General features: G+C 35.2%; 1 protein-coding gene across 4 annotated transcripts in view; it reads left to right on the forward strand.

The window, feature by feature from the left end:
- LOC126763455 (transcription factor AP-2-epsilon) overlaps positions 1 to 27,663 on the forward strand; it is a 112,382-nt gene that overhangs the window by 70,949 nt on the left and 13,770 nt on the right. For 2 of the 4 annotated variants that reach the window (XM_050480986.1, XM_050480984.1), the window contains 2 exons: positions 15,837 to 16,067; positions 23,394 to 23,579. In XM_050480986.1, coding sequence (XP_050336943.1) covers positions 15,837 to 16,067; positions 23,394 to 23,579 — 417 coding nt within the window. The remainder of the gene's footprint in view (positions 1 to 15,836; positions 16,068 to 23,393; positions 23,580 to 27,663) is intronic. The other 2 variants (XM_050480987.1, XM_050480985.1) reach the window with 1 other exon arrangement.

Consider the following 27,663-nt stretch of genomic DNA (forward strand, 5'->3'; position numbering starts at 1 on the left):
AGCTCCAGATCTGCGATAACTTTACTAAAAAAACTTGAAAAACTAATTACTCGCCTTTTCACAAACTATTAAAGCTATAGCAACCAAACTTTGAAAAAATATCTCTCTAGTATCTCATTCTTTTCTTTAACCGCTTATGCGATTAAGTATCTCATTACACAGAGTGAAAATGAATGAAATCGGTTGATAAACATGACATCACAGTTACTTCATGTAAAAAAAGTGTAAGATATTCCATTGAAATTCAGACAGAAATCTAACTATAGTATTTCGGTGTATTAAAAATTGGTTGAATCGGGTCAATACTTCCCTGAGTCGCAATATATTTAATATAATAATTTTCGAACTTCTGGCTGACTTTATACTGCATACATGGGCCAATATTTGAGTTTACTCAAAACAATGTAGACCTCAAACAATGCAGACCTGATGACCTATGACTTTTTTGTTCAAACTGAAAAGGCCGCTGAAAAGACAACACTAAGCTACAATTGAGGAGATAAAAACTACATCGAAGGAGGAGCCAAACAAGATCATAAACAAATAATTTTAATACCTTTAATTATTTAGAATTAATTAAAAGAAAATCTACAAATTAGATCTGAAGCTATTTTTACGATTATTAAAATGCTGAGAAATAACACAGACTCATAATTTTTCGAAACTGTAAAGTAAATATGTATGTAACTCGGTTTTCGAAACTTTAGCAATGTAAATACCCGCCAGAAAATTAATTTTAGGTAAACACGTTGTAAGAGCAAGCCCAAAGAAAGAAAAAAATAAATTTTTAACAAAAGCAAACAAGTTATGGGAACAAAAATCAAAAATTTTTCTAACAAAAATCTACATACAATACAATTATATGGTTAAGTTTCACAAATTTTAAACTTGGGTCGAGCAACTATGTCGCAGAAATTTTTAAAATTTGAAAAGTGAACTTTCTGAATATGTGACGGTTATTTTTGAGAAATGAAAATTAGTTGGAGAAATTTTAGTTTGAATGAAAAAACGAAAATTCCTATGTAAAATGTATGGAAACCTAAAAAAAAAAAAAATAGCGACCCCTTAGAGTTAAGCTACAGCGCCTGGCTTGAGGGAGGATTTTTTGTTTGTCAATCACTAACATTTGAGGGGGTAAGAGTTGAAAAAAAATTCAAAAACTTTTTTTTGAAGCACCCTAATATATACCATTAAATAAAACTTGAAACATAGTGATTCTATTGAAGTTAAGGGCTTACATGGGCTTACGGGTTTGAAAAATCTATTTTTTTATTGTCTTATTAAGTTCTACAACACCTTTAGAATATTATCCTAAATTTTCAAGTTGATCCAAGTAATAGTTTCGGAGATACAGCCTTAAGAATTTAGGCGCTCAAGGCTAGCTCTTAGCCAAGCCTAGCGCTGTCTTTAAACGCGGTTTTCTCGAAACTGTGTTTTTGAAGTCGGTTGGCAAGATTTCTCGAGAACTACTCAACCGATCATTATGAAATTTTACACAGAACTTTGAGACACAATTCTTAAAGACTTGGACGAAGTATTTTTTTCGATTACAACTATTTAAAAAAACAAAAATCGCGAAATTTTCACTGAAATTATCATTTTTTTGTAAAAATGTTTGCCAAAAAACCAATTTTCAGTTTTTTTCCTTCGCCCAAGTTCTAAGTTAAGGTTTTAACTAAAACACGTTTTTTTTCTCTATAGATGAAACTGTAAGGAGTTATCCTGCCAACAATGGCCGAGTTTAAAATATTTTTTTCCAGAATTTCTGTGTTAATAGCGTACGTTTTTAACAATAAAAAATTCTAATAAATTACTTCACTTTTTATATGAGAAAAAAATTTTGATTAAATGCTGTTTTTTACGAGAGGAAACACATGTAACCCTTTAAGCCGCGCAGTGGTATTACGAGGAAACTAGCTCGTAGAGACTTCCGCTTTAATCACAAAAAAGTGTCTGCTCCAAAATTAGCCGAATATATAGCAATTATATCGCAACAGATACTATATAACGATGTCGTGTTAGACAAAGGAACATCACACAAGAAGCCACTTATTTCATAATAAAAAACGCAAATTTTCGTTTTATATCGGCCAAAGAAAATAAAGAAAACGGAATGGATTTTTGCAAAAAAAGTTTTATTTCCAGATAAGTCGAACACAACATTTATGATAGAGATGGAAGAGAAAAAGTTTGAAGCAAAACTAAGGCTGAGCTTGATCTGAAGGACTTTTTATCAACGGTCAAGCATGATGGCAGGAGCTTATTGGTGTGGAGAGCTAGAGTTGGAGTTTTAGCCTTTATTGAGAGTAAAATGAATCGTTGCAAGTTTAAGCATCTGTTGGAGCAGAAATTGAAGTCTTAGTGTATAATTTGGATCTCAGTCCCAGTTGAATTCAAAGCATAAAGTGGAAATTAGTAAGGATTGGCTGATTTATTATGGTCCCAGAGACTTAAACTCACCACCTGAGAACACTGTTTTGAATGTAGTCGAACATGTTTAGAAAATTTGGTGGAATAACACTAGAAAAAACGGATTTCTACTGGCAAATGTATATACATACATATGTATGTATGTATGTAGTTACTATTACAAGCATACATATTGCTGTTGAAACAAAATAAATAAACCTTTTTAAGTACTCACTCATATTTATAAGCATTCAAAGTTGTATTCATTTGCACATGGACATATTTATTTTGTGCAATGATATAAAATTTACCAGGTTTAGAGTCAAAGAACTCTTAATGACAATTGATCATAGGGAAGTGGATAAAATTTCATTTGAATGCCAAGTGAAATGACGAAAATTAATAATGTGAATGTGTAATAGATAAAGAGGCTGCCTATGTAGTTGTTGTAAATATACCGGTACATAGCCTGCATGTATGGCTGTGTAAATTCGGTGTACAATATTTTTTTGCTTAAAACTGGATTTGCGCAATTAAACATTGGTGGAGAGTAGAAAAAAATATCGTAAAGCACCTCAAAGCCTTCTGCTTCCAATATAATTTACGGGAGTATTGACCAGTGTTAATTTCATTTCGAATTTCAGCATATTCATGCCAAACAATAGAAATCTAACATACGAATACAAGACGGTAAAAATACACACATGTATGTATGTATGTGTGTCTATGAGCAACGTAATACACGTAGATACGTACGAACACTTCATATGCACACAAGCATGTATAAATAATGAACCGAGCGTTAAAGAAAATAAATCTCAAGTGGAAGGGTCAAGTTAAACCAACAGAAAATTCGCTTTAGCTTTTTTAAGTAAACTTATAGTTAAAAAGATAAAAACATACTATTGGATTCTGTTAAAACGATTTCTGATTGCGAGTTTGGCACAAATAAAATTCGAAATTCTATTTACACGCCAAAGCTCTACACATACTTGCACATATATGTACATATTCATATATGTATGTATGTATATTTGTAGATACTAGGTATCGAATGTTTAGGTATTTAGGTACCAAATTATATAATTCACCAGCTTCTACTTCGTATAGCCAAGTAATGAAAAAACAGCCGAGAGATTTTTTATAAACGTAAAAATAAACAGGTTTGAAGCTGATAAATATTCCATTTGATGTTGGTGAATGACAAGATAATCCAAAGTAATCAATCAAAATTATTTTAATTTGAGACACACTAGCATTAAAGTAAATAAGTATGTGTAATTCTATATATTAGGTCTGTCGTGAAAACACATTTTATTTGCAGAAATCAAAAGTTCCATTAATATTGTAGGCAAAAGCACATATTTTTATACAAGCCTACTATTATGATTTATTTCTTCAAAAGTTGAAATTAAATATCTGTTATGAAAGAGCGAAATATCAGCAATAAATTAGTATTGCTTTACGATTAACTTCGAATCGAAGCTAGAATACCCTTTAACAAATAAAGATGTTTTCAAACAAGAAATTCTTGATTCCCTTGAATCATAGCCGCATTATGTGATAGTGGTGCGATTTGCACAATTTATTCGAAGATTATAGCGTTGCTTCGCACAATACTATGACAAATTTCCTGAAAATATCTCGTAAAATGAAGAAACACTTGATTCCGATCGCTCAGTTTGTATGGCAGCTACTAAACGGTGATAAATTTCGAGGTTCCCTACTTAAAAAAAACACCACAGAAACTTTAAATTTAATGGAGAATGTTTATTATCATTCGAAAGAATATTCTCTGGTATCTATTTTTTGAAGATTATCTCTTTTTCGCGGCTAGGTCTCAGTTGGTCCATCCGTTGAGTTCAATTTTCGATTACTCGTTCGTGCAATTCGACTAGTAATTGGCGAATGACACGCGTGATGTGCTGCTTCAAGACCTGAATCGAAGCGTTATTGTCCGCATAGACTTAACACTTTACAAATCCCCAGAAGAAAAAGTCTAACGGTGTGATATCACACGATCTTGGTGGCCAATCGACCGGCCCAAAACGTGAAAGTATCTGTTCACGTAGACTAGTGCGCATACATTCATATATGTATATATACAGACAGACAGACGGATATGGCTAAGTTTACATATATTTTGTAGTCCCCGACATTTCCTTCTGGGTGTAACAAATTTCGTGGCAAACTTAATATGCTCTGTTCAGGGTATAAAAATATCATAAGCGCGTCATACGAAGATATTTTGTTCGCATCTGATACAAAATACTGGATGCTGATGACCTTCCATAAAAGAACTACACCTGTTCTTATTTTGTTCTTTAGTGTTATTTTGTTTTTTTTTGTATATTAACTTTCGTAAGAAACTGCCTTAACCTAATGTGAAGCTTTATGATTGTTTACTCGCGTTTATCCTTGTGTTTCGTGTATTCATTTAGTGGCTTAACTTCAAATGGCTTATGTTTAAACAAGAGACTTGAAAAATAAGCTATCCTTTCTTGTTTTGTGGTTGCTTCAACTAATGTTTAGACGCAAAACTGCATTAACATATCTTGCACTATCACATTGTTCTTTTTTCTCTTTACAGATAGACAGTAATAGCAATAAATTTGACTATACTATTAATTTAGAAGTTTATTCAAGTGTGTCAAGTGACCCAGGTTGTGAATAACCCCATTCATATACACACAAACGTATGTATATGTATTGAAATTGCTGCGAATGAATGAGTGTAACCGTTATAGACATTAAGTTAGTTTCTTGAAGAGGTAAAAATCAATTAGCTTTGTTTTCTGGTTGCACAATATTCTTAGGCATTGGTCAGAGCAAAAAATTTACATATTCCTTAATCGTTTTTAATAATGTAACAACAGGTTATTAATCTTAAACTTTAGGTTGAAACGGAATAAAATGTCACATGGGTAATGCTAGGGTGGCTAAAAACACAATATTTTTTCGCCTTGGTCCGAAAGGTAGATCCTTAGACATCACTAAAAAAGTTTCTCCAAGTGTGAGCTCTTAATTGTAACTGAAACGTCGTCCGCCTTACTGTTTTATATTTTTCTTTATTATCAGATAGAAATTAGTCCTATTATCAAATATAAAATTTCTCTTAAAGGATGATCCATTTCGAGGTTTCCTTCTTTTTTAGAGAAAAAATATCATTCTAAAGAACCTTCTTTCACACTTATTTTTTGAAGATTATCGTTTTCAAATGTTGGCCGCGGCTGCGTCGCAGATGGTCCCTTCGTTGGGTCTAATTTTCGATGACTCGTTCGAGTATTTCGACTAGTAACTGGCGAATGGCACGAGTGATGCTTTGCTTCAAGACCTGAATCGAAGCGGGATTGTTCACATGAACTTCAGACTTTACATATCCCCACAGTAAAAAGTCTAACGATGTGCTATCACACGTTCTTCGCACGATCATCGCGCGATAACGATCGCCATTGACGGTTACGTTACCCACAGAGCGATGTCGCTTGGTGAGGTCGAATGAGAGCACATACTTGGAGAGCTGTTCGTAGAGAGTACCAAGGAAATAAGTAATGGCTTTTATTTTACCCACCCTAATATACGTACATATATGTATATGTAATTGACATATTGTTTTTATTTATTTAAATTTATTTGGTTGCCCGTTTTCGCTCATTGTCGCTAGATATCAATGTAAAGATAATATTGTGATCAAATTTTGGCGAAAATTGGTCGTTTTGTTCCTTAAATGTAGGATTTCACCTATAACTAATGAGTCTTATCAACCCCTTCCGTATCATCTCGGATGTGAAGTTTAATCCTTCTGTCGTAATGATTTAGTAAGTTATTGCACTTTAAGTAGTTCAGTCTAAAAGTTAATATGGGGAGATGCTCGGCACAACCTGGGGGCTCTCTCCCTCTCTCATGCTATGGTGCTACACCGCTATTGTAAGATCAATTCTGTTCTGCGGTGCAGTAGTATGGTGGAAAACTAGTACTAAACCTGCCACCTACAGACCTCTTCGCTGAACACTGCTTAACAAAATTGACGAGACGACTACTGGCTGAAGGAAAATTTACATATAGAACCTTCGCGCATTGCTCGGTGGGTAATGGCGGTTGGGCAAACACAGACTACATGATCCCACTTTTCAACTGGGAAATAAAAAAATGGCTAGCGTAAACACTCTAAACATCTATACAGATGGCTCGAAAATGGACGATGGAGTTGGTGCCGGAACATACTGTCCAGAGTTAGGCCTAAGGAATTTGCTATTGCGAAAGCCGCGGGGCTGGCCTATACTGCACCTCAAGCAATTCCAGAGTCAACAACTACGTAGATAGCCAAGCAGCATATCGCATATCGACCAGAAGTGTCTTGGGAAGCAGGGCGGAAGTGGAAAGTATGACCAGAAGCAAACACTGGCATCGAGGGCAATGAAATAGTGAACGAGATTGCCAAGAATAGCAAACCTGATAAACGTTGAGAAACCCATGCATTGTGTATGCGACGGTCTCAAAACAAGCATGGTAAAGAAAATCAAAACACGTTGGAACGAGCTACCTAAGTGCAAAAGTGCAAAAGTCATGTGCAAAACAGTAGATCGGAAGTACATAAAATTCCTATTTTCACTCGATTGAAGAGACTCTATGATAGGAATACTAACTGGGTACGGTATGGTAGTGACTTGCGCAGGATGGGGCTGACTGAACGAAAAGACTGCAGGAAATGTCGAGAGCAGGGCACCAGGGAAACAATGGAGCATCTCTTGTACACTTGTCCCGCATTGGCAAGACTACGCTTTAAGCATGTGGGCGGTGGGGGGTCAGTGGTGTTAGATGATACACTGCTGGAGGTATCGATAGTGAAGCTGCAGAGTTCGCTAGGTGAACAAAACTATGATACTCTGTGACAGAATTTCTACTTTGGACAGCGCTCCCTGTATATGCAGTGACGTTTGCTCTGAGTACCATCAAAATCGGTTCATACCGATATTTTAAGTAATTCTTTCTTTTGCTTCATATTACAATTATAATTTAAGTTGATACACAAATATATACATACATAAGCACATATTTGCATCGATTTGAAAAAAAGGTAAACATAAGCCGATGGGCTTGATAAGTCACTCGGCAAGTTTTAAATTTAAGAGACATAAATAATTTCTTTGTATTATGGCGTAAACATTTTAATAAGATGTTGCTGGTATCCTTTCTTACGTAATAGACTCCAAATAAGGTAAGAGCACGTATTTCCATCGTTCCAGCAGTTGTTTAGATTTGGACGCCGTAACTAAATTGACAACCTTATTAACGTACAGTTAACAGGCGGGCGCGCTTTTGTATATCAGACGAGACTTGTGTAGGTCGGCACTGAGTCACATACACGTACATACTCATGTACGTATGTATGTATATGAAATTATTAACGTTATATTTAATAGTTATGCATCCAATAGTAGAAGGTTGCATGTCTGCGCGGCAATGAATTTACTACGAATGAATGCAATACAATCGGTAAAACAACTACTCAAAGAGATTTTTATATACAATTATTTGCAAGAAGTTTAAGAATTTATAACAATATTAGAGATCGTATAAAACTTGCGGAATATACCATACACTCAGATTACTTTATTAAGTACTATATTCTAAGCTAAATATTGAATTTATTTAATCGAACTAGAACTTGGTATCCCCGCAAAACTAATACGGCTGTGTAAATTGGCGTTGAACAATACCAAAAGCTCCGTCAGGATCGGGAAGGACTTCTCCGAGCCGTTCGATACCAAACGAGGTTTCAGACAAGGCGACTCCCTTTCGTGTGACTTTTTCAACATACTTCTGGAGAAAATAGTTCGAGCTGCACAACTAAATAGAGAAGGTACCATCTTCTATAGGAGTGTACAGCTTCCGACGCACGCCGAAATATCTCGTGCCATCAAAGAAACAGTCGTCGCACACGCGACTTGGCTCCCACCTCACTGTTGACAGTCATATTTTTGAAGTCGTAGATAATTTCGTCTATCTTGGAACCAGTACTAACAGCAACAACAATGTCAGCCTGGAAATCCAACGCAGGATTGCTCTAGCCAACAGGTGCTACTTCGGACTGAGTAGGCAACGAGTTTTTTGGGATAAAAGTTCTGCGAAAGATTTATGGTCCATTGCATTGGCCACGGCGAATATCGCATTCGATGGAAGGATGAGCTGATATACGACGACATTGGCATAGCTCAGCGTATGAAAAGACTGCGTCTATGAAAACACTCCAGTTCTGAAAGTATTCGACGCAGTACCCGCCGGGGGAAGCAAAGAAAGAGGAAGACCCCCACTCTGTTAAAAAGACCAGGTGGAGAAGGACCTGGCTACACTTGGAATCTCCAATTGACGAAAACAGTGAAAAGGAAGAACGACTGGCCAGCTGTTGTAAACTCAGCTATAACCATGTAAGCGGTGCCTACGCCAATAAAGAAGAAGAATCATAATACATATCTTAGTGCTCTTTAATTACCAAATACCTTTTGATTCCTTTCATTACCAAAATGTAAAGAAGTTCATTCAATGCCCTAAATGCAAAGCTCAGCTGTCAAATAACTGCAATTCTGTGCTCACCTATGTTAGACAGATACAGGCGTTGTAATATAGGCATAAGTTTCGGCCAACGAAAGAATTTCAAACTTGCGTATAAATACGAATATATTTAAAAAAATTGACTTGATTATAATAAAATATAGATGCCTATTTATTCGTATATATTTTTGTTATGAAACCACATGTTTTTCCATAGCTTAGGAAAACTAATTTATTTAGCAGTGGATACCATGGTGGTGATAGTAAATGTCAGTGTTTCTGTTTTGGAAGTGAAGTATATTGAGTAATCAGGAAGAGCACCATTAACATCATTCAATAACATTTTTTGACACATGAAAACTGATGTCTTCGTAGTTAGTGGCATTACCTGCGTAGATTTTGTACTGACCTGTTAGACTTGACTTTGTAATAATGTAGTACCTTGGGAGTTACCACTCTTTTAACTATCAAAAAAAGTTTTTACAGCCCATTGAATCCGACTTTAGTTAACATAGTGTTTTTTGTGCCATTTTAAACTCGTCCTCTGTCAGTTTCGCGATCTTGACTCAACAGTATTCGTAAACTTCTGCATTAAAAATAACACTTATAAAAATAATATATTTAATAATTCACTAAACGTTCAAATATTACAACATTTCAATAAAACTTTTGAATTTGGTGCAAAGCAAACATGTCGCGACTGACATTATGGCACTTTGTTCAGAAATACACGCTCATTTTACGTTATTTGAATTCAAAAATCGATTTGAATTTTTCTCAAAAATCTAATATTGTAAATATGTATGTAGATTGCATGCCCATATGAATAAAAATCGATGATTCCAAAACATAATGTCGAAACCGATTCGCGGAAGTGAGTGAATGTTATATTTTCCTGGACTGGCTAGAGTTCAAAGAAAACAGCTCATAATGCTTTCCTACAGGATGTCAAATGTCATTTTGATAATATTATCACTATTCCTTTCACACAGTTTGTGCTATTGTTAAATAAGAGATTGCTGAAGGGTACGAAGTTTACACTTTCACAAGTAACCATACAACTACGTATGTTTGTATGCATGTGTGCACTCAAAAGTAAGCTGCAATACATTTTAGTAGTGCGTGGGTAATGTACATGGACTCGATAAATCGAAAAATGGAAAATTGTGCAATGATTTTTCTATGACGTCATCCTTAACATCCAATGTGGAAATATACGTGCGAAATTTATTAAAATCTCGATAAAACCTCCTGGCGCATTGCTGATGATTCCAGGGGGAATTTCAAACTCCCTGCCGTATAAAGTTATACAAAGTTAAAGTAATGGTTGGACCTCTCTGCAAGTTCGCATCCTTTCATTCTCACATTCTCTATCTGAAATCCATTAGTTAAATGATGATAATGGCGTGGATGTTAACCGCGTCTAAAAGTGAGATAACTCACAAAATAACAGGTCAATCGAAAAGTCCTCCGCCTGATGGCGCTACTAGAATTGAATCGATATGGTTTTTAGCTAGCCCTAACCTTCAAAAGGCACGTGTATAAATTTAACAGCTGCCGGATCATTATTGTGTGAATCATATCATTTGAGTGATTAACCTTTCTTGTTGTGAAAAAGTTTATAAAAGGAAATTTCGTGTGTTGACAAAATATTGCTTTTTGAAAAAATACAGTTGAAGAAAGAATTTAGCTTGATAACGAGTTTCAAGACACTGCCCCAGGAAAATTAACTATTAAGGATTGGTATGCTATGTTTAGACGTGGTGAAATAAGCACCGAATATTTCGGATGACCGTAGAAAGAATATGTTCGGCAGGCACAACTAAAGATATCAACTGAACAATGTTTGTCATATCATTAACGAATATTTGGGTTTGAGAAAGCTCTGTGCAAAGTGGGTGCCGCACCAGCTCCCATTTAAACAAAAACAACGACGAGTTGATGATTCGGAACAGTGTTTCGAGATGTTCAAGAGTAACAGATAAAACATGACTCCATCAGTTCCCTCCGAAGTCCAATCGGCAGTCATCCGAATGAACTGCACACGATGAACCCGCTTTAAAGCGCGGAAAACATAAAAGACAGGAAAGGTTAAGACGTCTGGCATATTTTTTATTGATTACCTTGAAAAAGGAAGAACCATCAACAGCGAAAAGTAGATTGTGTTATTGAACCATTTGAAAAGGACGAAATCGTCGACATTTGAAGAAGAGGAAAGTACTGTTTCACCAAGAAAGTGCTCCGTGTCACAAGTCAGTGAAAATGATGGCAAAAATCCATGAATTGGCCTTCGAATTACTTCCGCATCCATCATATTCTTCAGATCTGGCCCTTCATCTTCGTCAATTAAGAGGTCATCGCCAAACTTTGGCCTATTTTGAAACAAAGTACAAATCGTACTACAAAAATTATATCAAAAAGTTGGATGGTCGCTGTAATTAGTGTATCATCCTCAAAGGGAACTATATTGAATAAAAAAGCAAATTTTGCCTACCAAATGTTTTTAGTTATGATAAGCCAGAGACTTTTCAATTGTCCAGTTAAATACGCCAAAAGCATTAAAATTCACACCAGTGATGCTACGGAATGGATTCTAACTTTTCGGTGAGAATTAATATCTCATGCAGTACTCGACCAATTTCAACGAAATTCGGTACTTAACATTATCCTGACATTCTCACATAACACATTTTTATATTCAACCGATTCATTCACTTTGAAATATTATATTTATATATAACTTAGTTACCAGTGGAAACATCGTAACAAAGGTTTACGCAAATATTTTTTCCAGCTAATAATGTGCCATTGTGCTGAAAATGGTTAAAACGGGTAAATAGTTTTCTAATATATAAAGCTTAATGAAATGCTGAGATCAGTGAAATTACCCATTACGAACAGTCTTCATAGCCGGACATCTCCCATAACTGGACAAATGTCATGAACACAAAGTTTTCTTTATTACTTTCAAACAAAAACAATTCATATAAGCGGAAAGTAAGTTCCAATGACCAGACAGGGACACTATTTTGATAATATTTCGTTCAAATTATCTCTAATAAGCGGACAACATTTCAAAAAAAAGCAAAGAAATTGTTTTTGCTAGTGCCGTCTGGTTTGCGGTGACTCAACGAAAACTAATGGGTTAATTGTCATTCATTCATTCCTGACTGACATTGGTTTGCATTTATTAGTCCAATAGAAATATAAGTAGTTCTTAGTGGCAGCTTCTAATTCTAAAAATACAATTTAAATATTCGTTTTTGCCACGCCCCACGTGAAAGGCGGTAGATCGGAATACCAATTGGTCACAGTCTGGTAGCGACACACGCCCGCTGAATGGGGCTGACAGATCGAGAAGACTGCAGCAAATGTCTAGACCAAGGTACCAGGGAAACAATGGAGCATCTCTTGTGCACTTGTTCCGAATTGGCAAGAGTACGCTGTAAGCATCTGGGGTTCCCACGGTATTATCAACTACAAAAGGCATCGATAGTGAGACCACAGAGTCTGTTAAAATTCGTCTCAAGCACAGGCATCCTAAAATTTGACTGGACCTCATCTGGTATCAAAGGTCCAAACTTGGTCTATGCTGGCTCATTGGCCTATCGCCTAACCTAACGTTTGTCACACCCCCATATACGAATAGCCCCTTAGCCAGACAAAAGCGCTGCAACGGTGCGTGTCCGGTTATGAGGAATTTCACTAAACATATGTACATACATATATATATATATTATATCATTTAATATTCAGATTAAACTAAATATAATCTCATCCGAATTCTTAACCTTAGCGCTCTAACTCAGATGCTGAGATCTGATCGTAGCACAACATTTTAGCTTCTGACCTTCAAACAATTCATAATCAATCTTGCCCCGTTATTGATTATTTATGGTTACAAATATAATTCCGCCAGCGATAAACTTATACTCATATTAGCAATAAAAATTTGGATTATGTGCTTAACCTCGGGAGAAATTGACGAATTTGTTTAATGATATCGAATCATTTTGTTACTGCTTGTCATTTTGTCTCCGTACGGTAGCAAAGTAATATGTATGTATGTATTATTGTATGTATGTATAAAGCCCACAAAATGTATTTGTGTATAAACGAGTGTGTTCTATTCACATTTGCCGCTCTTTCAAGTTACACGTAGCAGCGCACGCAGTTAGTAGCTAATGGTAGTTAAATTTCAACACGAAACACCCGAATATTACGAGTGGATGAACGCTGCGAACTATAGCGCCAAACGAGCTGGGACTCTGGTCGTTGGCAAGCCAGTGCTGCCGGGATAAGCAGACAAGCCGTCGTGTGCCGCTGTATGTGTGTTGCGCGTACTCACAACTCACCATTCTTCCATGGTTCTTATACCACGCTGCTATCATTACATTTTGCTATAACGTAGAATAGGTTGCTGATTTTTTTTTCAAATGCAAAATACGCGTTTGCGTCGTTTGGGCAACTTTGGCCTGTTTCAGTGCTAAGCGGTGTAAGAAGGCAAATATTTTTAACGCACTCTTATTCGCAGTTGCCGCGTAATGCGTGAAGGTGGAATCGTGTCGCATTATTTCCTCCTGTACGAAGAATTAGATCTATACAATTAATGTGCTTGTTATTGTAACTCGAGATAAGTGTGAGAATTTGATGTGGCTATGAGCAAAATATTATTAAATTATTAATCCATAAAGCTTATATCGCATATTTATGCAAATGTTATTTATTAAGTGCCAATAGCAAAATTTATGTGCTAAAAAATACTAAAGAAACGTCTTGAATTAAGTTTCTGAATTCAAAACAAAAAATGTGAATATGACTTTAGCCTATATCGACATGCCCACAGTTATAAATGCGCAGGTAAAACTATTAAAAAATAAAATAAATAATTACATTTACATATATCTAAATCTATGGTTATAAATAACGGAAAACATTTAACCGTACAAAACTGCAAGAAATCGTATTTTCTTACGGTGCTTATTTAAAAGCATTCGACAAATTAGAATTTTTGAAAATCTCTTTTTTTTAATTAGACGAAAAAATTAGTGCGCGTCTCTGCTGCTTGCTCTCCAATACGAATTGAATAAATAGTATGTTAACTATCCTGTACAGATCATTTCAGCCGATAATTCCGATTTCGCTTAAGTGATAAAAATTAGACAAGTTCTCACTTACAAAGTTATAGCTTCTAAATTAAATTATAAAGTAATAATAGTTACAATTATAAATATGAGCGCCTTGAGAATGGAGTATTCTTCACTTTTTTTTAACCTTTTCTGCAAATTTGATAACAATAGAAGTCAAGCGAATATTGATTGATGCAATAGAACTTAAAAGCTAAATAATAATCATCACCTAAAATGCAAAATAACGTAACATCACTTTTCATAAGTTTACAGGCGAAGGAAAAACGTTATAATAGTAACCACTCATGTCGAAACAAAATTCATGTTTTGGTTATAAAATGGTTATATATTGGTTATTATATCTAACAGCGATTTTCTATTTTTTTATGATACGTTGTTTTGCATTTTACATAACGTAATAATGTTTTTTTTTTTTTTTTGTAAAAAGGAGGACAGCAATAACATCATAATTTTTTTGTTATTTTGGTATCACTACATGACTTGAAACGGTTTTCCCATTCATTGAGGTTCTTCAAGTAGCCATTAAATATTAAATTTACTTTTTGAACCAATACTCTACATAAAATTATGCCATAAAACTGATTTTAATTTTAGCCCCAGGAAATTTTATTTAATTTAATTATACCCACAGAAAGAAGTCTAAATGTGCAATATCACACGATCTTCGTGACCAATCGGCCGGCCCAAAACGCGTACTTATCTGCTATCCGAATTGTTCTCGCAATAAATCCATTGATTGATGTGATGTGTGGGAAGTGGCGCCGTCTTGTTGAAACCAGATGTCGCCGAGATCACGAGCTTCAATTTGAGGCATCAAATAGTCGGCTAACATGGTGCGGCAACGGTCGCCATTGACGGTTACGTTCTCACTGGCATCATGAAGAAATATGCACCGATGATTTCACCGGCCCACAAAATACATCAAGGCGTAGTTTTTTTCTAGACGAAACAACAGCTCTTGAATATCTTTAGATTACTCTTCATCTCAAATGTGGCAATTTTGCTTGTTTTCATATTTACTGAGCCAGAAATAGGCCTCATTGCTGAACAAAATTTGCTCGAATACGTCGGATCATCTTGGCATTTTTCAAGAGCCCATAGAGCGAAGCGATAACATTTCGGAAGGTCGAGCGGCTTCAGTTCTTGCACGCTTTCAATTTAAGATCCCGACGTAAAATGCGCCAAGCCGTTCCATACGTCAGTCCGAGTTGCTGCGAACGGCGCCGAATCGACTCTCCATGGTCTTCGAGTACACTCTCAGCTGCGGCTGCTATATTTTCTTTACTGCGTGCTGGACGTGGTCTATTTGGTCGAATATTATCAATAATGAATGTTGGGTTTCAAGATACATATATAGTACGCTCAGTAGGTCGATTATGTTGATCATAAGTTAAACGAAGCGCGCGAAACATATTCTTTACAGGACGTGAATTTTCGTAATAAAGTTGAATGATTTGTAAACGTTGTTCAGAAGTAAACCTTTCCACGACGAAATGCCGAACCACGTGAAAAAATACCTCTACTTGGATCACCCGTTAATACATAGGTACTGACGAATAAACATACATATGTGACATTATCCGAAAATTTTAAGATTCCTAAAGCCGCCTCTATTTGCAAATGAGTTTTTATCCATGGGAAGAAATAAGTCGCACTTTATGTTATTTTTACTTTATGAAACAAATATTTCAACATACTATAAAACTAATTAAAACCTTTTTCCAGGAACGCCTCACTAGTCATGGCAGCTTGGGGTTATCAAGCAGTAGCCCGGCTTACACTACACATACGGGTGGCCACAGTGGCCGTGGAGGACCTTCTTCTGGACACGGTAGCCATGGCAGTACTCACGGATCCGCAGCAACAATGCATCACCAATCTCTTCAATCAGATTTCCAACCGCCCTACTTTCCTCCACCGTTTCATCATTCAACTCAAAGTCCGCCCCAACAACAGGTAATACATGTAACTGTAATTTTAGCAGTTGGTTTTGATAATCAGTGACAATATTATTATTATTAGCATTATTATTTATAGCTTCTTATAACTTCCAATAACCAAATAAGGGTAAGGTATGTGTATATATCTCACAATCTCAGTTGTACAGTATACATTTTCGTCCACCTAAATGTTGTTTGTAATCTAATAGAGATAGACAAAACATAAGCTCATGATGATTAGATGTTGAGATCAGTTTGATATCCTCCCCTGCGGTCTTCACTTTTCCATTCGAATAAATTCATAATTATTAGCGCAAGTTATCTTATAAAAATTCACCAAGAATATTTCGAATATGGTTATGAGAGGTCAGGTAAGGTTAGGATCGATGGCTGATAAATAGATCACACTTAAACTACCATACGCAGTCCTTTGTAAAGCCATAGCATAGCATCCGATCTTATAGTCGGATAAATTGGTTTTATTTCTATTCCCACCAGCACGACAGGATATGTGAAAGTGTGAGCTCCCAAGTTTAAGCCTTCTTGTGGGAAACGCGGGATAATCAATAATGAAGTGTTGAAATGTATTGATATCGATGCCGATAGGGCAATGGCCTGTAAAAACGCTCACAACTAAGAAGTTAGCCTTATTAAGGGCAAAGAGCTCACTGGATCTCTCACGATCGATCTTGGGTCAAAAGGATCTTGCAATAGCGCATGAATGAACTTATGTTATAGGTACAGACCTATTACTTTCATTACTAGATCAAAATAAACAAAAGTCAACCAACGGCACTGATTTTATTATATTGGGTATATGAGGGAAAAGTCCACCAAAAAAATTGGTATCATTATATTAGGGACATGAGATCTATTCTGATTTCAAACATATTCAGCTCTAAACCACATTATGTTTAAGAAAACAAGTCTACCTAATTTCATTAAATTATCACGGTTATTGATCAACGTAAACGGTTTAAATTCGGCTGGTACCAATTAACACCATATATGGGGTTATAAAGAAATGAAAATCACATGATTTTTTAATTTAATTTCGCACATAAACCCATTCGTCGACCTTTTTTTCTAGGTTGATATGACTGCCAGTGACATCTGTGCCAAATATCACATCAAAATAATCATTAGTGTTTGGTATAAGCTCGTCTTTCTGAAATACATAAAGGGCATTTGGCGATATTTACGATGAATGAAATTATTCAACAAAGATGTTTCATTAAATTTTGTGAAAAACCCTTCGGTGTTAATTGTTTCTCACAAGTGTTTTTGATAGTTACAAATTATTCAAAGAGGGTCTAGAACGCGTTGACAACGAACCACGCCCAGGACGGCCGTCAAAATTAAATGATAATCAAATAAATAAATAAAGGAATTGGTGCTTGCGAATCGACGATTAACAGTCAGAGATCTTACTGGCATCGTTGGAATATCGGAAGGATCAGTGGAAATCATTTTGAAATATCGTTTGGGTCTAAGAAAAGTAAAAGCGCGATTGGTTCCAAAAACAACTCAATTTTTTTCGAAAAGCAGCGTCGCGTTAACGTCTATGAAACAATGCTTTTCGACTATCAGGATGTTATGAAACGTATTATTACTGGCGATGAGTCTTGAATATGAAACAGAATGATCAATCGAATATCGTGGCAAAAATGTGCCGAAGCGGAAAAATCACGTTAAAGCAGTTCCAAAATCAAGGTTATGTTGACAGTTTTCTTCGATTATCGAGGTGTAGTGCACTCTGAATTCCTTCCGACTGGTCAAACTGTCAACAAGGAGTATTATTTGTCGTTTGCGCGAATCTATTTGTAAAAAGTGGCCAGAATTATGGGCCGACAATTCATAGTTTTTGCACCATGATAATGCACCGTCGCATACTGCATTGATTCTTCGTGAGTTTTTCACCAAATGTGTCATGCCGCAACCACCGTATTCGCCTGATTTAGCTCCGTGTGACTTCTGGCAATTCAGCAAACTCAAACAACCGCCCTGGGAAAATCGTTTTGAGTCAATTGAAGACATTAAACGTGAGCTACGTACGCGCATTGAAAGCTATTACGGAAGTGGAGAATGAACTAAATCCAGAATGCGAAGCCAGCATGAACAAATTTCGTTTCCTCCTTCTTTGTAAATACCAAAAATACAAAGTACTAGTAGTTCAGAGAATCTAGATGGTGTGTAGCAGTATTATACAGTACAGACTATCATAACGGTTATGTTAATGTCTTTCGAAGAACAACGGATTAAAAGATTTGAACTTTTGATCATTTATTAAACCTACATCTATATTCATTAAAATAAAACATTATAATATTAATCCAAGTTTTTTTTTTATTTTATCATAAGGTAAATAAATTTTGCACACTAATAAGTGTGTTGAATTCGTGTAGCATTTGAATAAAACAAATTAATGGAAATCAATTAATTGAAGAAATACGTACACATCAAAAGAAATTTTGTAATTGTTGTTCAATCCCAGATGAAATAAAGTTCAGGCTATATTATATCGCTGGATTTTGGGTGAATATATGTACAGTGGCTGGTTGCAAGCTAAATATTCAGCCATATTATCATGACAGTTTTTTACTTTATTTACTTTTTGTCAACTAGCGATTTCCCCTCCCCCAAGATTTGAGCCTCTACCGAAACTATATCCTGGCTACGAGCCTAAAGTGAAAGATAGACATTGAGATTCACATACATACATACAAGTATTCGATATCTGGAGCTCGAAAAGTTATATCGGGGTTTGACAATTTTCAAAAGTGCGTTGGAATACCTTGAAGAAACTATTTGTGCAAAGTTGAATTCCAATATGTTCATTGATGATAGATTTATATATACATACCTACTGTAAGGTGAAAGAACCAGATTAAATTTACAATTGTGACTTGTGGGAAATAAGAGTGGTTGTAGTTGGATTTCGCCCATTTGTAGACCGTAATATAGGAATGGTCGACTAGTTTCTGAGACATAGGTTTTTCATCTAAGGATGGGCGACGCCATGCCCCTTTATATTAATTCCTATAAAACTCTTCATGTGTGCTTATTTAGTGAATGATCGCTTTTTAATTGCTATAGATAGAGTAAATATACACCGATGACATAATAACATTAAGAAGTTGGTCCATGAAGTCCATCGCTTAAATCTTATGATAAAATGTATACTATACATATATAGCAATCTGTGAAACACTCAAATGTGCAATATGTAAAGCATATCTAAATTTCTCTTTATACAATACATTGAGACAGAAAATTAAATTCCCCGGGTAAATGATATTTCAAAAAAAGGCATTTTTCTAAGTTGGTATGATAGTCCTTAATTACTATGCCAAATATGAGCGCGATCTATCAACAAATTTGTTTACAGCAGATACTTAAGTAGTGCGTTGCGATTTTTACAATGGATGAAAATATCCGACAAAGAATTTTTCTCAAATTTTGTATTTCTAACCAAATTTGGTGTGCGGAATCGTTGCGATTGTTGGAAAAGGCTTACGGTGATTCAGTTTTATCAAAAACACAAGCCTACGAGTGATACAAAGCCTTCAAAGACGGTCGAGAGATCGTTGAAGACATCCTTCCTTCTGGACGACCTTCGGCCTCTTTAACTGGTGAAAATATTAAAAAATTGAAAGATATGCTGATTGAAGAGAAATGGAGCTCGACATCTCTCGCGAGTTCGTTCGAATGATTTTGGTGGATATTTTGGATATGAAATGCGTTCTTGCCCGAATCGTATTGATAAAACGGAGTGTTTTTCGCATCGAGTCAGGATTGTAATCGAATTTAAAGCCAAGAACACAATGAATATCATCGATCAACCACCGTATTCACCAAATTTGGATCTATGTGGTTATTTCTTGTTCTCCGAACTGCAATTGCTGCTCCGTGGAACCCATTTTTATTCGATCGAAGAGATATAACAAAATTCGCTGAAAGAGCTTAAGGCCAAAAAGTACTTATGAAATGTGTTTCGAGGACTGGAAAAATCATTGGCATAAGTGTATTACATCTGTTGGGGATTACTTTGAAGGAAACAAAATAAATATTGATGAAGAATAAAATAATATATATTGGGTTTTATTTACAATTTCCTGATACGTTCTTGTCACAATGTATGTTTCCATTCACACATTGTTTAACATTGTTGTCAGAGGCTAATACCCTTGACAGGTGCATTTCTTAGAGCTGTGAAAGGTTAATAAATATTTATTTTGATTTTTTTCGGATAGTTTGAAAAAAGATTGTGTTTCGATTTATTTGAGCAGATATCTCGTCAAATAAAAAAAGTTTTCCTTGCAAGGACTTGAACTTTATCGATCAGCTTGTATGGCAGCTAGCCTTGGGAAGAAAAGGAGGAAACATCTCAGATCGTTAGACAGAATAAAAATACATTCAAATTTTACTGTTGAGATTTTAAAGTTTATGTTATGTTTCGGGTCAAATAATAACAAATTATCAGAAAAGTGAAGCCAATAAAGCTGCTTTTTAAGAAGAAATTACGTGAAATTGTGCATTTTGTGTGACAACAGACTCAAGACAAGATTATTATAAAAGTGAGACCCAATCAAAAAAATGTGAGTTCTAAAAGTTCTAGCGTTATTTTCATTGTTGCTTTGCCTCATTATTTAAATAAATCCTTCTATTTTCGTATTTTTATAATTTTCATAATGGTAAACACAAAAAAAGTTTTAAAACTGTGATGTAAAATTTATAATCCGTAAATTTTAAAATACTTAAATTGTCTTTATCATTAAAATAATTGGTGAAATCGTTTGAACATGTAATCAAATGGAAGTTAATGATAAATCTTATAGAAATAATGTAGTTGTTATTTTGTTTTATAATATCTAAAGTTTATATACAGAAGACTTATGATTTATGGACGTGTAGTTCAAAACTAGTAAAACGAATTTTGAATTTTCGCAGGAGATTTCAATATCAATTTCGCATCCGAAGATTTTGATAAACGTTACGTTGGAATTACAAATGAATAATGACCGTCTCTCAACTTATAAGACATGGAACAACAATCGATGCAGTTTTTTCTAGATTTTGAATTTTCATTTAAAATATATGTATCGTATTTCTCGTTTGCTTATTGTCTCGGTTTTGGAATCAACCACAGATTTTGTACCTAATGAAAATAACGAAAAAACAATGGAAAAAAGAACCTGATCTATGCAAAAATTTAATTTACTGATGAAAACATAAATTAAATTAATAAATTATTTTATGTTTTCATTAGTTATATGTGCATACATGTATATATTGCACACACACATTCATATATATACATATAGATAGAGCGAAAGAAGTTTCACTTCAGTCGTGCGGTATAAACGGACTCACTTTTTTTTCGGATAGTTTGAAAGAAGGTTGTGTTTCGATTTATTTGTGCAGATATCTCGTCAAATAAAAAAGTTTTCCTTGCAAGGACTTGAAATTTTATCGATCAGCTTTAATGGCAAGTTGGGAAGAAAATGGAGGCCAATCGTCGAGATCGTTAGACAGAATAACCTAAACATAAAGCGTTGAGATTTTAGTTTTATGTTTCGCGAAAATAAGATCGCCAGAAACGCCAATACTCTTTTTTCGTGATTGGCATTTTGGTAGCAAAGACTAGGGGCATTATTATAAAAGTGAAGCTAAAAAAATGTGAGTTCTAAAATTCTAATTATTTTCTTGCGGTTTGCCTCATTATTTAAATAAATCCTTCTATTTTCGTATTTTTATAATTTTCATAATGGTAAACACAAAAAATTTTACAACTGTGATGTCGTTTATATACAAAGTCTTATCATAAATTATGTCAAAATAGATTTACAGTATAGAGATAAGGATAATTTCGAAAAAACACAAAATTTTGTTTTATAATTTTATGTAACATCAACTGATTTATAATCATCAGTTCAGTGTTTGCTTTCGCTTTATAACAGCGGAGTGGGGTGGTAAAGAAAATAAGTGTGGAAAAGGCGCAAGTGAAATTTATGATCTTCTAAAAAAACTTGGAATTTCGAAGAATATTTATTTACCGCGATATTGATATTTTCACAAACGTCAACAGTTGGTGTCAGAAAGAAAACTTGTCGTCCTCACATAGTTTGAACCAATTCAGCCATAAAAACTGTTCGCGTACACATTTTCAGAAATCTACGTAGAAAACAGAAACTTATGTTGAGGGGAATAAATGGATATATCGACCACATCAATGTCAAGATTCATTTGCGATGATCTCCACATAAAAGCATGCCGTCGGTCAACTGGTCATCTTCAGACAACGTGCTTGAAGCAAATTTGACTCAACAGATACAAACAGCTGTTACAGTGGCCCGCGGTCAACGACCGTGCAAAGAAAGTTCACTGTTGAAGATATTTTTATTAAGCAAAACGACAAAATCTACGCAACAACTTCCGAAGTCGCAATAAATGTCATTCCAAAAGGTTCAACGTGCTCGCTATCCAGCTGCTGTAATGGATTAGTCTTCCATAAAGCCGTTACGCTTCTTTACTTCTGCGAAAAAGACTGGGTCATAGGTGTACTAGCTGAATGGTTTAAAAGGCGTGGTAAAGCATCTTTTCGATGGAAATCATTGGATCGTTCAGCAAAATTCTGCTCCAGCATACAAGGCAAAAATCACTCAACAGTGGCTTAAAAGTAATATATGCCAATGAACTCAACTCTGATCTTCCCGACAGCCAATCATCTGCAGCTCTGGTTTCAGTCTAGACTTCAGCTTGTTCCAGTAAAATTAGAAGAGTCTTAAAAAATTCGTCAATACCAATAATAGCTGTGGGTGCTGCTAATGATCAATGGTAGAATCGTTTGAGACTTGTGAAAACAAGAGGTGATCACGTCAAACAAAATTCTATATCGCTCATTAAACATACACATTATTAAATTTAATTAACATTAATAAAAATGTATTAAAGTTTCAAGCGCAACGGTCTGAACTTGTAACGGAACTTATGGTATAATCACTAGATAAGTTCTCCAACGTTTCCTTTTTGGGTGTTACAAGCTTCGTGGCAAACTTAATATACCCTGTTCAGGATATAGAAAATGTTTTCAAAACTTATATGGATAGTTATACTTATAATATATATACCTATGTATTATTGTGGTCTAATTATATTATACCAAAGTATAAATTAATGTTTGATTATTTCTTAGTATAAACATGATACGTATATCAGGTAGTAGAAGTGAGAACGGATATCTTATCTTACTTTAACTAATTAAAATACTATTAGTAATAAGGTAGTCTGGTATTAAATGAGAGTTCATTTGGCATTACATAATTAATCTAATATTGATTAGGTACCTGCATATTTACAGAACCATGGAGCTTTAGAATATTTGGGTACAGATCCATATGGACAACCGTTATCATCACTGCACCATGCCCCTTTGCACCACTATAACCAATTAGCGGGCTTACGAACAACTCAAGATCAGCTTGGTATACACAGATCTCATAGAGAAGCGGAGCTACAAGGCCATGTGGTAAGTGCTCTTCAAATATTTTCTTAATCATAATACGTCATAGAGATATAACACACAACTTTGAAAGAATGTTTACGTTAACGACTAACTCTTATAACAAAGTGATTTAGCTTATTATCGCTATTTGGTAATTGGTTAAGTGTCCACTTAAAATAAAAGTTTTCCAAACGCGGGATCCTTCTGAATACAAGGTGCGTTCCAAAGTAAACAGGACTTAAAAAAAAAACAGAACAAATGGTTTTTTCGGCAAAATAAATTTATTTTATTCAAAATAGTCTCCTTCTGCTTCAATACAGCTTTTTGCACGGTCCAAAAGCATGTTGAACGAGTGTTTTAGCTCGTTGGCCGGTATGGCCTCCAGTATGCCGGTGCAAGCCTTTTGAATGGCCTCTACGTCTGCTATTTTCGTTTCATGGGCAAATGCATTTTTCCGAAAAAGAAGAAGTCGCACGATGCCATATCAGGTCAATACGTAGAGTGTTTAATGGTTAAAATGTGATTTTTGGTCAAAAAATCGGTCACAAGCGTCCTTCGAATGTTCGATTCTGAGCAATTTTTGTCGTCAGTCAATTTGTGCGGAACAAACCGTGCACACATCTTTCGTAAGCCCAAATGTTCGGTCAAAATGCGATAAATCAATGTTTTGGAGATGTTCAATTCCATTTCTATGAATTTCAATGGTGATTTCGGCACAGTTTCGAAGAAATCTCCGGTGATCACGTATTTTGGTTGGCCCACATGTTGATCGTCATTTATGTCCTCACGACCACTTTGAAAACGTTGAAACCACTCGTGCACTCTGCAACGGGATAGGCAATCATCGCCATAAACTTGTTTCATCAATTGAAACGTTTCCATAAAAGTTTTACCAATTTTAAAACAAAATTTAATGTTGGCTCTTTGTTCGAAGCTCATTTTCGCACCGATAACACAAACATACTGACACTTAATAAATTCACTTTCAAACGATGAAATGTCATGAAATTCTCAATCGAAAAAGATAGCAGATTCTAACGTCAGCCGACATTTAGATGGCGCCATCAGGGGGCGCTAGATTCAAAAAGTCCTGTTTACTTTGAAAAGCACCTTGTATATTAAACGTCACAATAATAAATTATACCACAAGTAGTTGAATTCGTCGGCGCTAGAATCCAACTAAATTTTGGCCATTTTGCCAAAAGTCATTAGTTCTAGGCAGAACTCCAAAGCTTAAAATCTCAATGTATAAACTATAAAAGTTTGAATGAAGAAGTAAGGAAGGGCTAAGAACGGGTGTAACCTAGATTTTCATACTCTTGTAACCTGCCAGGATCAAAGTCAGTGAAATACCCTCAGGCGCATAAGGGTTGTAACTTATATGGGTTCTAGGGCAAGCTTTCACACGATTTTATCTAATTTAAACACAAAGAGGCACCGTTATTAGAAAATTACTCCCTCAATTTTATTAAAATAACTCACACATTTACCGATATATATACATATGTGGTATAATGTCAACTGGAATTTCGAAAACCTTTCTATTAGGTATAAGGGGGCTAAGGGATTTATTGATCCGACTCAATCCACTTTTGGCATATACTTAGGCATACTATTATCAGAAAAGATTTATCATTTTCTATAATACTTGTATATCTCACACAGTGAAAGTATGAAATAGAATTTAAAATTAGGTTATTTGCGAAAAAGGCGGGTTGTATTCCGATTTCGTTCGTTTTCGGAGTATATGAAAAAATTGTTAAGATAACATTTTATACCAACTTTGGTCCAGTAGGTCATGAGAAATGGCTTTTCACCGAAATGTGGGTAGTGCCACGCCCATTGTGCATTTTTGACCCGGCTCCTATAAAGTCCTCTTGCATCATCCCAAATGAAAAGTTTAATGCCACGCCCATTTCTTTCAAAATATTTGGTTCACTACAACTGCGGTCACTTGTGCCAAATTACAGTTCTTTATCCTAATGTAGTGCTTAGTAAGTCAGTAGTCAGTGCTAGTAGTCAGTTCGTGTATTGAATAGAAAAATTTCACAAAACAAAACGATGTAGGCCAAGTTTTGAGAATTTTTCGCGAACTTCTTCTGTAGTGACTTCAATGTCATGAAGTGTGTACAGCAACGCCAGGCCGATCAAAATATTTTGAAGCATGTTTGTCCTCAGCCACGTTTTCATGCGAAGTGTCGAAAAAGAGCGTTCAGAGCTTGCATTCGTCACAGGAAGTGTGCAGAATATGCGAAGGAAACTAAGAATTATGGGGTGTATGTAGATCTACTTCACAGTTCTTCAACGTTCCCGATGCAGTAGTCGGTAACTTCTCGTCCTTTGATTTTTGCTTCTACCCAATGGCACTGCCAGTGATCAAGTTCACATTTGAGCTTCAAATGTCGCACGACGTTGTCATTATCCAAAAGGCCTTTGAATCCATCTGTCAAGCAGTTAATAAGATTTTCCATTTTTTAGAAGCAACGAACTCAGTTGAAATCCATCCAATACTCCTCTAAAAAAGCACGTCTTCAAATCTTCGCCGATTGTATCCAACAGAGGAATGTACATTGAGACCCTGTAGTATTCTTCGCAATTTCTCACGTAGAAATTTTCGTGTCTGAATGAAGGGATCGAAAATGCTTCACAGCTTTTTGTCTTCGATTTCGGAGCGTTACAAGCAAAATATCTATATATTTGATGCCTATTACGTTAAAAAATTTGGAGGATAAACCGCGGAGAATGTTACAATCCAACAGATCAAAGAAGGAGCTGAATGTATGTATATAGCATCTATTTCAAGTTCTCTATCAGGCCGCTTCGTTTCAAATTTCGCACTTTCAGTTACGGATCTTATTGGATTTATTAACAATTTACATAGCTACAATTTGTAACTTCAGTGGTGTCTTAGCATTATTTATTATATTCAAAAATGGAGACAGACTATTTCATTTTTTTTCTGAAATAAAATAGCAAATTTCTGTATTATATTTCTGTTACCTTATATTTTTTCAGAGTAGAAAATTTATTAACAAACCGTTTGACCCTTGGCCTTGCTATATCTTAGCTTTAGTGGGTTGAGCAATGTGTAAATTAAACCATATAGTGGCGGCATCCCACTTTTTTAAACTTTTAAAAGATAAAATTACTAGGGGGTATAATAAATTAAGAATCATACATGTGCCAAAAAAATAAAGGCTCAAGATTTCATTAACATGTATAACGGACATTTTTTAGACGTGCGGTTTTCAATGAGGCCTTTTTTCGGAATAGATCTTTTTGACAGCATTTTCTTGCATTTTATTATATTCAGTTTGGTTTGTCATTTCATTATAAATATACTTACCCCGAAACCACATTTGCAAATAGTTGATGAGATGATCAAAAAGTCACTGTTTCATGTGCTCTATGGGCAGAGGAAATAATTGGTCCATATTTCTTCAAAACCGAAGTCGGCTATAATGTTACGCTCAATGGAGACTGTATTTTCATAGTTAATGATTTTTCGTGCCTGAGGATTGGAGAATAACTGCAAAAAGCGGTGTCTTTCGGCAGGAATTTGAGCCAGCCGCTGAGGACACTTACCCGTATTCTTTTTTTAATAAAGCTAAGTTCTTCTTGAAAAGCAATGTCTAAAAAACACATACATATTTATGTATAAGTAAGTTCTTAAATATTTATGCAGTGACGTGAAGCTTATTTTCATGCCATAAAGACCGCTGTACTTTTTTGTTGACTGCATTCTGCGCTGCAAGAAAACATTCCAAACAAAATAGTTAAAATATTTTTACCTACTCCATTTTAAGGTTCATACTTATTAACAAGTTATTTATGGAATTTCCTTTGGGGTAAGTTACTTTGCTCGACTCGAGACCACTTCGTTGCATCACTTATAAAGACAAAACAATCACAGCTACTTAAGCGGGATTGGTTGGTAATTCACTTTTAGCAACCCTTAATCTTAAGCATTGATATTACTACTTTTTGGAAAAATTCCTCCACCAAATACTACCAAGGAGGGTATTTACTTTAACAAATATGAAAACTTAGAATCAAATATACATTCAAACAAACATAAGTGCAAATATGTAACGTTATGTGTACATAC

Source organism: Bactrocera neohumeralis, chromosome 6 (genome assembly GCF_024586455.1).
Source record: "Bactrocera neohumeralis isolate Rockhampton chromosome 6, APGP_CSIRO_Bneo_wtdbg2-racon-allhic-juicebox.fasta_v2, whole genome shotgun sequence".
NCBI lineage: Eukaryota > Metazoa > Arthropoda > Insecta > Diptera > Tephritidae > Bactrocera > Bactrocera neohumeralis.